Below are 12,912 nucleotides of genomic sequence, written 5' to 3' on the forward strand. Positions count from 1 at the left end.
AAAAAGTTTAGACTTGTGAACAGTCTGTGAAAATCCACTACATCCCACAATCACTTACTTGCAGCCTGCTGCAGATGAAGATTCCAAAGTGGCTTCTAACATGTCAACACTGAGCTGGCTGGTCTGCTTTTAATGACGCATGAATACTTTCTGGCATAGAATGATGATGGGTTAGAGGCTGCAATAGGTTTGGCAACAGCAGCAGCCACAAGTTGATGATCGTGGACTGTGGGAAGGCCTAGGCTGGAAATTTTCAATTTTGCTATTGATGCTAGGCTATGGGCCAAACATTTGATGAAAAAAGATGGTTGTGGTAGTGGAGGCATCAGCACTGCAGACAGGTGTCTAAAGGGCAATATTTGTTTACTGGTTTCATAGAGCATGAAAGTTCTATTGAGAATGGGTTAGTGGAGAGTTAGACTATAGACTGTACCCCTCCAACCTAGTCACAGCTCCCAATGCAGCCTTTGGACCAAAACATTTGCCTCCCTGCTCTTAACATAGTAACATAGTAGATGACGGCAGATAAAGACCTGAATGGTCCATCCAGTCTGCCCAACCTGATTCAATTTAAATTATTTCTTCTTAGCTATTTCTGGGCAAGAATCCAAAGCTCTACCCGGTACTGTGCTTGGGTTCCAACTGCCGAAATCTCCGTCAAAACCGACTCCAGCCATTGAAGCCCTCCCCAGCCCATCCTCCAACAACTACAGCTAAGTAGTTGGTATGGATAAGCCCTATCAGCAGAATGGATAAGTTGTATGATCTTTATCTGCCATTATTTTCTCTATTGCATCTTACCCATGGGCTTAGCACCTCCTGTACTTTTGCTTTGAAGCTGCTGTAAACACAAACTGCTGCTTTTACCATGTTCGATTTTTACTATAGATGTAGGTGTGAAAATCTGAAAATGGAATTTACATGCACATTTTTCTCTTCAAACCTCCCCTAATTGTGACTAACGGCCTCTTTTACAAAGCCGCGTTAGCGTCTGCTGCGCGGCAACAGCCCCAAAGCCCTTTAAATCTCTTTGGGCTTCGGGGCCTTTAGCGCAGCCGCTAGTGTGGCTTTGTAAAAGAGGCCGTAAGAGTCTGCATGCTGTACAATAATAATTTGGGGACTTTTAGTTGCATGTAGAGAGGGTTTTTTTACCCATGGAAATCGCTATGAAAATTGCCCTCTTGATGTAAACAACAAACATACAGTAGCACTAGTATAATAATAATAATAATAATTTTATTCTTATATACCGCCATACCCAGCGAGTTCTAGGCGGTTTACATTAAATTAGATTAGGATCCGCATAGACTTGTAGATTTACAACAAATTTATAGGATTTACAACAACTGTAGCCAAAACTTGGCAGATGAAAAGGGAAATTTACAACAAGTTTAGCCAACTTCGTAGATGAAGAGGGCAGAATTACAACAAATTAATCGGATTTACAACAGATTTGGTCAGACTTGAAGGAAGTGGGAAGGAGAAGCAGGGGGAGATAGGAGCTATCGTGAAGGAGAAGAGTCGGGTAGGGGGCCTTGAGATTATCTGAAGGGTCAGTTAAGGGTTTTGTTTGCTGAAAAGGTGGGTTTTGAGTATAGGGGTCATTTTATTAAGGCGTACTAACCAATTTAGCGTGTGCTAAATGCTAAGGTGCCCATAGAATATAATGGATGCCTTAGCATTTAGCACATGCTAAATCGGTTAGTGCGCCTTAATAAAATGACCCCATAGTCTTTTACCCATTAAAGCTCGAATGGATGAAAGATGACCAGCTGCCAATATGAGATCTCAGCAATATTGCTTAAAATATACTTACAGTACTTTATGCTCTAGAAACCAAATGGAATGCAGTAATTAGATAAGTTGACCAAGAATACTTGTTTTAAGAATTTGATTTTTAGATCGAACAAAAAAAGGTCGTACCAGACAAACTTCTGCACAGTGGAGGATTTAGAGCATGTCTGTATCAATTATGCTGCCTTGAATAGTGGAGTCCCAGTTAGGGTAAGGAAATTCCTGGTATTATTCATGAGAGCAGGGCAGGATGAATTCATCGAGGGCCCCTAGGCACACATGTACACTGGGCCCCCCTGCCCCGCCCCACCCCACCATGTGCCCAGGCGGAAACAGGAAGCTGCGTCATATGGAAACTTTGGACAAGCAGCACCACTTGCACAATTACATTCCCCGTTGCCTTTCTTACCCGCGTTGCTTGCTTGTCTTACTTTCCGTTGATGGGGGGGGCGCGTTGCCGATCGGGGAGGGGCCCGCGTTGCCGATCAGGGGGGCCCCGCGTTGACAATCGATGCTGGAGGGGCCTATCGCCCTTTGGAAAAAACAATGTTGATACCCTCCTTCATTGGGCCTCCCTGACCATTTCGGGCCCTAGGCACGAGCCTACTTGGCCTACTGGTTAATCCTGCCCTGCATGAGAGCAGTACAAATGTAACATACTTTTTAAGCATTCTGCAACATCAAAATGATATTTACTCATCTTTTACCCTCCCTTTTACTAAGGTGCGGTAGAGATTTCTACTACAGCCTGGAGCGCTACATTTTCTGACGCTGTTCTGACACTCATAGGAATTTCATGAGCATCGGGAGCATCAGATGTTTGATATTCAGGTGGTTAAGACCATGAAGGCTATGATGGTCTTCTAGGCAACCAGTTCTGAGTTTTATCACGAAGCACTATCGGTTGTGGGTTTGAGCATGTCACAAAAATTCACATAGAATTTGGAGCTATTTATATGAAATATTTATAGAAGTTTTAAATTGGAAATAGTGGCAAAGAAATAATGTCGTATATGATAGTGCCAGGGATAAAGTATGTGTGATGGCATGAATATATGCACTTGTATAGTGTGGTCTGGTCAAGTACAGGTGGAGTTCGCAAGTAATATATTGATTATAAAATATACTAATGTACATGCAAACTTGATATATGACAGAGAAGGTGTAAATTTCCATACCTGCATTCAAGGTGCGATTTCCGCCACTTATGCTAGCATATTATAAACCATCTGCCAAACTTTTATGACTCACAACAAAATATGAGAAAATAGTAACCTCAAAAAGTAGTGCTCAGGAGACCTTACACACTCCAATGGGAATTCAGATTCCACTGTACTCAGAACAGCTTGTTGGATAAGCCAGTGGCAGAAAATGTATGGTTAAGGACTAACCTTATCTTTTGTTCCCCCGACCTTGAAAAAGATCCGAAACGCGTCGGGAAGGGGAACCGATAAGGATCTTAAGCTAAGTGATACACTTTTAATTCCTTTTCGATATATATGCTTTTTAAGCTATTATAAGTTATTGGGATGTAGAATATACAAGGATGTAAAAAGAGAAAAAAAGAACAAAAATGTATCTCCACAAAAAATATTTTTCACTCTCCATGTAAAGGGAATGGTGAAGAATTCCAACACCACTGACTTGTTCTGAGTACAGTGGAATCTGAATTCCCATTGGAGTGTGTAAGGTCTCCTGAGCACTACTTTTTGAGGTTACTATTTTAGCATATTATAAAGACAGTTAGGTGCCAATGGTGCTCATTTTTGAAGCAGATGGACATGTCAAAATGGCCAAAAAATGTCCATCTGATGAAAATGTCTAAATCATGATTTTTGAAAGGCAGAATTTGGATGTTTTACACTGCAGTTTGCCAAAATGACTCGGGTAGGAGAAAACCACTGATAATCAACAATACAATTTCACAAGAATGGATAATCAAAAGGGTACTGTAATAGTATTGGAACGTGAGCACATAGACCAATCTTAATGGAGGAAAAAAGGCCTCAGACAGGGGCCCACCCACCTCCACAATGGTGGAATAAACGGTGTTCGAGCGGTCACTTCACTGGCCAAAATCCTCCTAGTAAAAGTGGTTCAAGCAAGGTGCTAGTTTCCAATTCTTTTGAAAATTTAGTGTAGAATAGAAGACAAAAAAACTTATCTTTTTTTCATCAAGATCGGTACACCAACGGTGGCCAGCGTTTCACTATAAAGCTACCTCAGGGTGTAACAAATCCGATCCCACTTTAAATCGGACGCCAACAGCGTCTCAGAGATCCAAAGATCTGTTACACCCTGAGGCAGCTTTATAGTGAAACGCTGGCCACCGTTGGTGTACCGATCTTGATGAAAAAAAGATAAGTTTTTTTGTCTTCTATTCTACACTAAATTTTCAAAAGAATTGGAAACTAGCACCTTGCTTGAACCACTTTTACTAGGAGGTTTTTGGCCAATGAAGTGACCACTCGAACACCGTTATTCCACCATTGTGGAGGTGGGTGGGCCCCTGTCTGAGGCCTTTTTTCCTCCATTAAGATTGGTCTATGTGCTCACGTTCCAATACTATTACAGTACCCTTTTGATTATCCATTCTTGTGAAATTGTATTGTTGATTACACTGCAGTTTGTCCATATAGTTAGGGTACATGTTGTAGGCATGTTGTAGGTAGGACTAGGGCTGGTCCAAAATTAGAATGTCTTTCAGTGATAATGGTCAAAAGCAAACGGAACGAAAAAAGAGATACCACCCGACATACTCCATTCCCACCAGCCTCACCACTGCATCAGCAGCAGCAGTACCAGCACCAACAGTACCAGCCAGCCCACAAGCCTTTCCCCCAACATCAATTCTGACATTGGAAAGATGGCTCTGGGCCAGCCAGGCAGCAATTGACTGCCCGGGAACCTTCTCTCTGATGTCAGAATTGACCTCGGGGGGAAGACTTGTGGACTGGCCGCGTGCAGTCGCTGCACTTGCCTGGCCTGTCCCGTCCCTGTTGTTGCTGCTGTGTTGGTGGTGGTGGGAATGGAGCATGTTGGGTGGCAGGGTCGGCTTCGAGGGTGGGACAGGGAGGAATTTGTGGCAGTGGTGGCTTCAGGGGGGGAGGCAAGCAGGGAGAGATCCCAGACGTGGCTAGTCCGCATACTCCCTGGGGTACACGTGCCACAGGTTGAGAAACACTGGTTTAGTAGACAGCTTATGGAGGAAGGGGGTAGGAAGGAGGGTGGGCAGTGGCTCTGAGCCCAAAATGACCACCAAATGTTCTCCCTGCTCTTCCCCATGCCCCTTGTCCAAATGCAAAATATAAATAACTAAGCAGATGGGGTATCCCAAAGCCCTGGCAGCTGAAGACCTCTTCCTTCAGTCCATGAGTCAGAATTCTCCAAACTCTGCAGCTGGTGGCAGCTTGTGGATACTGCTGCTAGCTATAGAGCTTGGAGATTTCTGGCTGCCAGACCAGAGAAGTGGTCTTCAACTGGTAGTGTTTTGGGATCCCTACCAGCAAGGGAGGTGGCTAATTTTAGATTCTGGGCCCAGGACCCCTGTGTGTTCAATACAAAAAATACATATCTACTTTTCTTTCTTTTGCTGAGTTTAATTTCTTGGGGTTCACAGTTCTATATTTGGTAAAAGTCTGTGTTTTGTGTGTGAAGAAGTCATTTAAGAACATAAGAAGTTGCCTCTGCTGGGTCAGACCAGGGGTCCATCGCGCCCAGCAGTCCGCTCCTGCGGCGGCCCATCAGGTCCATGACCTGTAAGTGATCCTTTGTCTAAAAACCCTTTAATCCCCCATTTTTCTTCTATCTATACCCTTTCATGGTCCTATCTCTACCTCTATCTATATCCCTCAATCCCCGTATCCTTCAGGAACTTGTCCAATCCCTCTTTGAATCCCCTTAATGTGCTCTGTCCTATCACATCCTCCGGAAGCGCATTCCAGGTGTTCACCACCCTCTGAGTGAAGAAAAATTTCTTTGCATTGGTTCTAAACCTGTCCCCTTTCAGTTTCTCCGAGTGCCCCCTTGTTCTTGTAGTTCCCAATAGGCTGAAGAATCTGTCCCTTTCCACCTTCTCTATGCATTCATGATCTTGTAAGTCTCTATCATGTCTCCTCTGAGTCTTCGCTTCTCCAGGGTGAAGAGCCCCAGCCTTTCTAGCCTCTCTTCGTATGAGAGGTTTTCCATACCTTTTATCATTTTTGTCGCTCTTCTCTGAACCCTCTCAAGTATCTCCATGTCCTTCTTTAGGTACCGCGACCAATATTGGACATAGTACTCCAGATGTGGTTGTACCATCGCACGGTACAGCAGCAAGATGACTTCCTTCGTTCTGGTTGTAATATCCTTCATTCTGTTTGCCTTCTTCGAGGTTGCTGCGCATTGTGCCGTTGACTTCATTGTTGTGTCCACCAGTACACTCAAGTCTCTTTCAATGTTACTTCCCTCTAGTACTGATCCCCCCCATTTGGTAGCTGAACATCGGGTTCCTTTTCCCTATATGCATGACCTTGCATTTCCCTACATTGAAGTTCATCTGCCATTTATTAGCCCACTCCTCCAGTTTGTTCAGGTCCCTTTGTAGGCCCTCACATTCTTCCACCGTTCTAACCCTGCTACAGAGTTTAGTGTCATCCGCAAATTTTATAACTTCACACTTCGTCCCTGTTTCCAGGGAGGAGACCCTGTGAGCGAGTTAACGGAAGAGAAACAGAAACCAGAGCCTGGGCCAACATGATTTGAATAATAAAATGACCAGACAACAAAAGGTAGAAAAAATAATTGTATTTTCTGTTTTATGATTACAATATGTCAGATTTGAAATGTGTATCCTGCCAGAGCTGGTGTTAGACAACAAGCATGGGCTAGGACTTAAAAAGGAGAGGAAAAGTCTTTTTTGTTTATTTTGTTTACACCACAGCACGGGCATGGGGTTGGAGAGGTTGTAACCCTATGTAATGTTTTAAGCTCTCTGGGTAGGGCGGGATATGAAACTAAATAAATAAATAAAATTACTACAAATATTTTTTTATATGGAGAGGGTGTTAAAAAATGATTAGTCCTGGGTGTCACATAACCTAGGAATGCCACTGAGTAGGTTTTTACCTGTTCCTGGAAGGCTCACAATAACCTAGGAAAGAATTAAGGTGGGATTTGTACCAACTGTACCTGTTGTTTAAAGTCCACTGCACTGACCACTAGGCTGCCCCTCTGCAAGGACATCCGGGTGGTCATTTTTGTACAATGATGCTAGGCAGACGTTTTTGTGCCTGCTTTTTTGGTGTTCATATTTTGGATATTTCATTTTGAAAAATGGCTGTTCATTTTGGATGTTTTCAGTGCAAGAATGTCCTTCTCAAGTATTTTCGAACAGGAAATCACAATGTTTTTCCTGTTCAAAAATGGCTGCGAAAATGTGTTTTCTTGGACATTATGAGCAGGACATCCCAATTCTGACTTGGATGTTCTTTCAACAGTGCCAGTACCTAGGCAGGTGCCTACTTGGCCTCTTAACCTACGTGACCTGTAATAAAATTATCCTCATTGTCTCTGTTGACTCAGGTAACCTAGTAAAATAATAAACAGTGGCCTAAAGACCCAAATGACCTATTCAGTCTGCCTAGCAAGATGCAACTGTCACTCCAGGCAATTTAATAGTTTATAGTTCTACTAGTCATTAAGCCCGTTACATTAACGGGTGCTAGAGACTCCTCTTCCTGTATAAAGTTGTTTTTTGGGTTTTTTTTTCCATTTTAGGTTTCCTCCCCCTTCCCTTTCCCCTTCCCGTCCCACCTTTCGCTTTTTCAACCCCCTTGCATTTCCCTTTGCACGGTCTCCCTCGTGCTGTGATCTTGCTTCATCCGCTCCTTCTCCTGCGCAGGCCACCGGAGCAGAGAGGATGGGGCGGAGGGGGCTGCTGGCCGGGGCCGGCGGAGAGGAGCTAGGCGGCTGGAGGAGTAGCAGCAGCCGCTGCCGATCGTAGCCTCTGTCCCGCCTTCGCCTACCTGGATTTGCTTTTTTTTCTTATAGTTTTCTTCACCGATCCTTTTGTTTCTTGCATTGCATCGGGAAGGTGGAGAGCGGCCTGCAAGGTTCGCTACAGCGGCTGGCGAACTTCAGCAGGCCGCTTTGAAGAGGACCGGTAGCGGGAGGGAGGAGTCACTGGCACACGCGCCTCCAGCTAGCGCAGGCGCCATGAGGACTGGCACAGAAGCACACCTCACGCCACCAGGACTCACGGACTTTAGACAGCGCATGCGCGCTCTAGGGTTTTATTATTATAGATTATTTATATTCCGCCTTTAAACAAGGTGGATTACAACCAAACACATACAATTAAAAAAATAATAAAATAAACATGCCAAAAACCATCAGAATTGCCAATTCATATAGAAGGCATCAACCGTCATACTTCATCGTACTAAACAGATGACGCTATAACAATTTTTTTAATTGACACAAATCTTTTTGTTGCTTGATGTATTCTGGCAGCCTGTTCCACTCAGCAAATCCCTATGCATAGTCAAATTATTTGGAAATACATGAACCAATGAGATAGTAAACTCTTTTTGGCTAGAGTTCATTGCAACTGAATATAATTTATTGTCTAGAGACCTGGTTTAAATACCACGTAAACTATAAAATCAAGCAGAACAAAATCAGAATTAAATAAACAGCACTCCTGGCTAAAATGCACTTGGATCGGATGTCAACAACAACCCAAGTCAAACTAGTTACCCAGGGACAGTTAAGCATGTCCTAAAACCCAAATGATTTATTCTAGAAGCATTTTGACAACACTCCTTGACCTGTGCTTAATCTCAATGGTATAGCTTGCAATTATTTCTTTAATGATGAAATGAATAGACCTGACTTTCAAAAGTGTTCTGTGCCTATGACAAAACTCTGGAAAATAGAAACCAGTGACATTTATGCTTCAATGAAATCAGGTTGTGAAGATAAATTTAGTTCTTGTGCTTTAACAGTGAGGCCAAAATAGAAGATTCAAACATTAGGTGCCACAAAAGGCAGAAACTAAGGGCCAGATTTCCAAAGGGATGATTTTCCCATTCCTTACTTATAAGAAAAGGTGTAGTAAAAGAAGTAGTATTAGCTAATTCTTTATTTGTGTCTTGGCTTTAATATTTTCTCATTTGGTCTTATGTAGTGTTACTATATTTTACAAAGGAAAACCCCAGACATATAACCCTGCCCCTTTCTGCCTCCAGCGCCTAAGTCATGCTTCACCCATAAAAATGTCCACTTAGGTGCCTATCGCATGGCCTAATGCCTATCACCCAATTCTTTTTATTTTTTCAAATTATTGAGCTAGGGTTGCCAGATTTCCTCTTTGAAAAAAGAGGATGCCTGGCCCCACCCATTCTGCCCCATTCCGCCTCCCCTAGCCACGCCCCCACATGAACCTCCCTGAGCTCAAGGTTGCATTTGGAAGCTTTCGCTCATGTGCAGACATCGCCTCAATGACATCACACACATGCGCAAGTGCATATGACATTATCACGGTGACAGTCGCGCATGCTCAAAGGCTTCCAGACGTGGCCTCCAAGCTTAGGATTTCCAAATCCTGGAAAAATTGTTGGATTTTGGAAATCCCTCCAGGCACCCGGAGAACCTCTAAAAAGAGGACATGTCTGGGTTTTCCCAGACGTATGGTAACCAGTGTTCCCTCTAAGCGGGCGGGTGTTGTGAGCAAACTTTTTTCACTGTGAGCTAAAAATATCGGGCGCCAGCAAGTTATGAGCCAAATAAATATGTTGCTTTCTACCACAGAACTTCCTTACGTTTGTATGGAATCTATCCCCTTTCAACTTTAGAGAGTGCCCTCTCGTTCTCCCTGCCTTAGCTACTAAGTCTATTCCCTTCAGTACCTTGAATGTTTCTATCATGTCCCCTCTCAATCTCCTCTGCTCAAGGGAGAAGAGGCCCAGTTTCTCTAATCTTTCGCTGTACGGCAACTCCTCCAGCCCCTTAACCATTTTAGTTGCTCTTCTCTGGATCCTTTCGAGTAGTACCGTGTCCTTCTTAAAGTACCAGTGCTGGACGCAGTACTCCAGGTGAGGGCGTACCATGGCCCGGTACAGCAGCATGATAACCTTCTCTGTCTCTTCAGTCCAGCATCTGCCCCTTCCATTCACTGTCTGTCTTTCCCTGCCATCTCTCCTCCTGCCCCCCCCCCCCCCCCCCCAATTTGGTCTAGCATCCATCATCTTCCTTCTGTTCCCCTCATGGTCTGGCATCTCTATCCTTCCCTCCCCCCTGTGGTTTTTAGCATATCTCTCTTCTCATTTCATCCACTCAGATCTGATCATTCTCTGCTCTCTCTTCCCTTTTCTTCTCTGGTCTTCCTTCTCTATTTTCTGCCTCCATCTAAATTAAATTCTTTCTTACTATTTAGTCCCGTTTCCCTCTTTTCACTGTGTCTACACACAGCTTGTCACCCCTTTCCCTCACCCCTCCATTATCTTACTATTTTCTTCCCCCTTTATTTATCTCCTCCTTCCATCCAGTATGTGTTCTTTCCCCACTTCCTTTCAGCATCTGCTCTCCCTTCTCAACTGACATCCATCTGCCTTCTGCTCTCTCTCCCTTCTTCTCACTTCCATCATCTGTCCCCTTCTCTCTCTCTCTCATCTCCTCCATTCCATCATCTGCCCCTTCTCTCTCTCTCTCTCTCCCCCCCCCCCAACTTCCATCATCTGCCCCCCTTCCCCTCACCTTTGTGGGTCACTTTCTTTCCCCTGAGGGTGGCTCATGTCACAGGGGAAGCTTTGGCCGAGCAGAACCGCTTGATTGACAGTGGAACTTACTTGATTGATGTCGATGCTGGGGCCCGTTGCCGTTTGAAGGAAAAAAAAAAAGGTGGAAAAAAGGAACCTGTAAAGGCGAGAGGAAGGGAAACCTCCAGGACAGCTGCTTTTTGCCCTCCTTCAACGGCCCAAGAGTTCAGACCAGCAGCGGCAGCTCTGTATGCTTTTAACTTCGGCACAGAGCTGCCCCTAATCAATAGTTTAGCGCGGTTTCATGAGGCAGCCTCGGGGCCTTTGATAGCCGGCCCGCTTCGATGATGCGATGTGGGCCGGCCTAGCAAAGGCCCCGAGGCTGCCTTATGAAACCGCGCTAAACTATTGATTAGGGGCAGCTCTGTGCCGAAGTTAAAAGCATACACAGCTGCCGCTGCTGGTCTGGAGGTGCGGAGACAAGGCAGGAGGCAAACGCGGTGGAAGGCAGGAGTCCCGGCGAAGGCAGGAGTCCCGGCACAGCGACTGCAACAGGAAGTTGCAAGTCAGCTGACGCCGGCCTTTCGTTGCGGCGGGGACCGAATCCTTCGCGGACCGGCAAGATTTTGTTTGCGGACCGGCGGTTGAAGAACTGTGCTCTACACTGTGTGCGCTGTGACGAGAAACTTGTGCGCTGCGAGGTAATATTTTGTGCGCCAGCGCACCCCAGCGCAGCTTAGCGGGAACACTGAAGAGCTGTCTATCCTGAAGAGAAGCAAATACAGTCCTTTTTCTAGCTAAAGGAAAAGAGATTGCCTCAAATGGCCAGAGAGGGAGCAAGAGAGCCCCAAAGGCTGCTCCTTTCCCAGGTAGGTTTGGGTGGGGCACACAGAAACTTAAACTTAGCTCACACACCCAAGGGAGAGCAGTGCAGGAGAGCTTCTTTGGAAGACTCTCCAGGCTAAACACAGGCAGAAGGAAGAACTGATGGAATGGCAAGGAACAGAGAAACCAAGGCCAGCAAAGCCCTGCTACATGGAGGAGGCCATGGAAGTATCTGCACCAGAACTGGAAGTACCTGAGCCTATGGAGGTGAGCTTAACCATGTTTTGTCGATGACTGTTTGTTTTTCTTGTTTTTTGGTGCTGTGGAGAAAGAACTGCATAAAGACAGATTTTTTGGGGAATTATTTGGTTGGAAGTTACAGGAGTAGCTTCAGAGCTGAAATCCTAGTAAAAACTAGTTGTGAAGCAGTGTTGAGAAGGCCTCACCAAACTCTAATTTTGGGGACTGTTTTGTTTCACTGTGTTTTTCTTTCTTGATGCTGTGTCTGCCAGCACAAGTCACCTTTAGGGATTAGAATTGTTTTGGGGAATTCACTGGAAATCTGGGCTGGGTTTTTTGTGGGTTTGCTTTGGGTTGAATATCAGCCGGGATAAATATAACTAATATTAGGAACAAAAAGGAAAGAAGTTCTTAGGAGTTAAGATAAAAAAAAGATACAACAGAATGGATTTGATTAGCACCCAGTTTCTCTCACCATCTTAAATACCTTCATTACCCTAGGCAGAGAACAGTGACAAAATGTTACATTTTGAAGTGAACTACCTACCGGTCAAGCTTGTATCGCAAGCTCTGTTCACTTTCTCTAGCTGCGTCACAATCATTTCGATATTTAAATAGCTGCATTCTCAAATTGGCACCCTCTGTTTTAACTACCGCTGGGAAATCATCAGCTTTCTCCAGTTCCTGCCGCTGCAGTTCCAGTTCAATTGTGAAACGTTTAGCGTCTTGCAATAGCTGAATCTCTGATTCTTGTATACTGTGAGAACATAAAAAAAAAGAGGAAAAGAAACCAAACAGATCAAAGATCATGCATACAATCACTAAGTTGGCGAGAATATTTTCTTTAACAGTATACTGCTGCTCTGTTGACATAAGGGTAATTTTCAAAAGCACTTTCACAAATAGAAATAGGCTTTTAATAAAACTGTAGGCCAGATGTGGAGAAAAATATTTTGAAAGTTAACTAGGTGAAATTACATGGACAGAGCAGAGGAGGAATTTGCATTTATGTGCATACTTTTGAAAATTTGGGCATGCTAAAGTAGCAACAGAAGAAAAGGAATTAAAAAGTGCAGTGAGAGAACCACTTCAGGGAAAAAGTACAATGGGCCTCAAAAACTGGTAAAGAAGGGTAGAATTATTAACAGACCTGACATGGGCTGTTTTGGCAATTGGCCTGCATCAGAGGTCAGCTGGTAGTATACTCTAAAAACAAGGATGTCACTCAGGCAAATGTATCCATCATCCCTTGTTGCTGATATACCCTCTCATGTCGGCCCTCAGCATATAGAAGATTGAGGCCTTATAGGTACAG

General features: G+C 44.3%; 1 protein-coding gene across 3 annotated transcripts in view; it reads right to left on the bottom strand.

The window, feature by feature from the left end:
- CCDC146 (coiled-coil domain containing 146) overlaps nucleotides 1-12,912 on the bottom strand; it is a 190,127-nt gene that overhangs the window by 94,703 nt on the left and 82,512 nt on the right. For all 3 annotated transcript variants that reach the window (XM_033959108.1, XM_033959109.1, XM_033959110.1), the window contains exon 4: nucleotides 12,145-12,354. In XM_033959108.1, coding sequence (XP_033814999.1) covers nucleotides 12,145-12,354 — 210 coding nt within the window. The remainder of the gene's footprint in view (nucleotides 1-12,144; nucleotides 12,355-12,912) is intronic.

This window comes from Geotrypetes seraphini, chromosome 9, assembly GCF_902459505.1.
Source record: "Geotrypetes seraphini chromosome 9, aGeoSer1.1, whole genome shotgun sequence".
Taxonomy (NCBI): domain Eukaryota; kingdom Metazoa; phylum Chordata; class Amphibia; order Gymnophiona; family Dermophiidae; genus Geotrypetes; species Geotrypetes seraphini.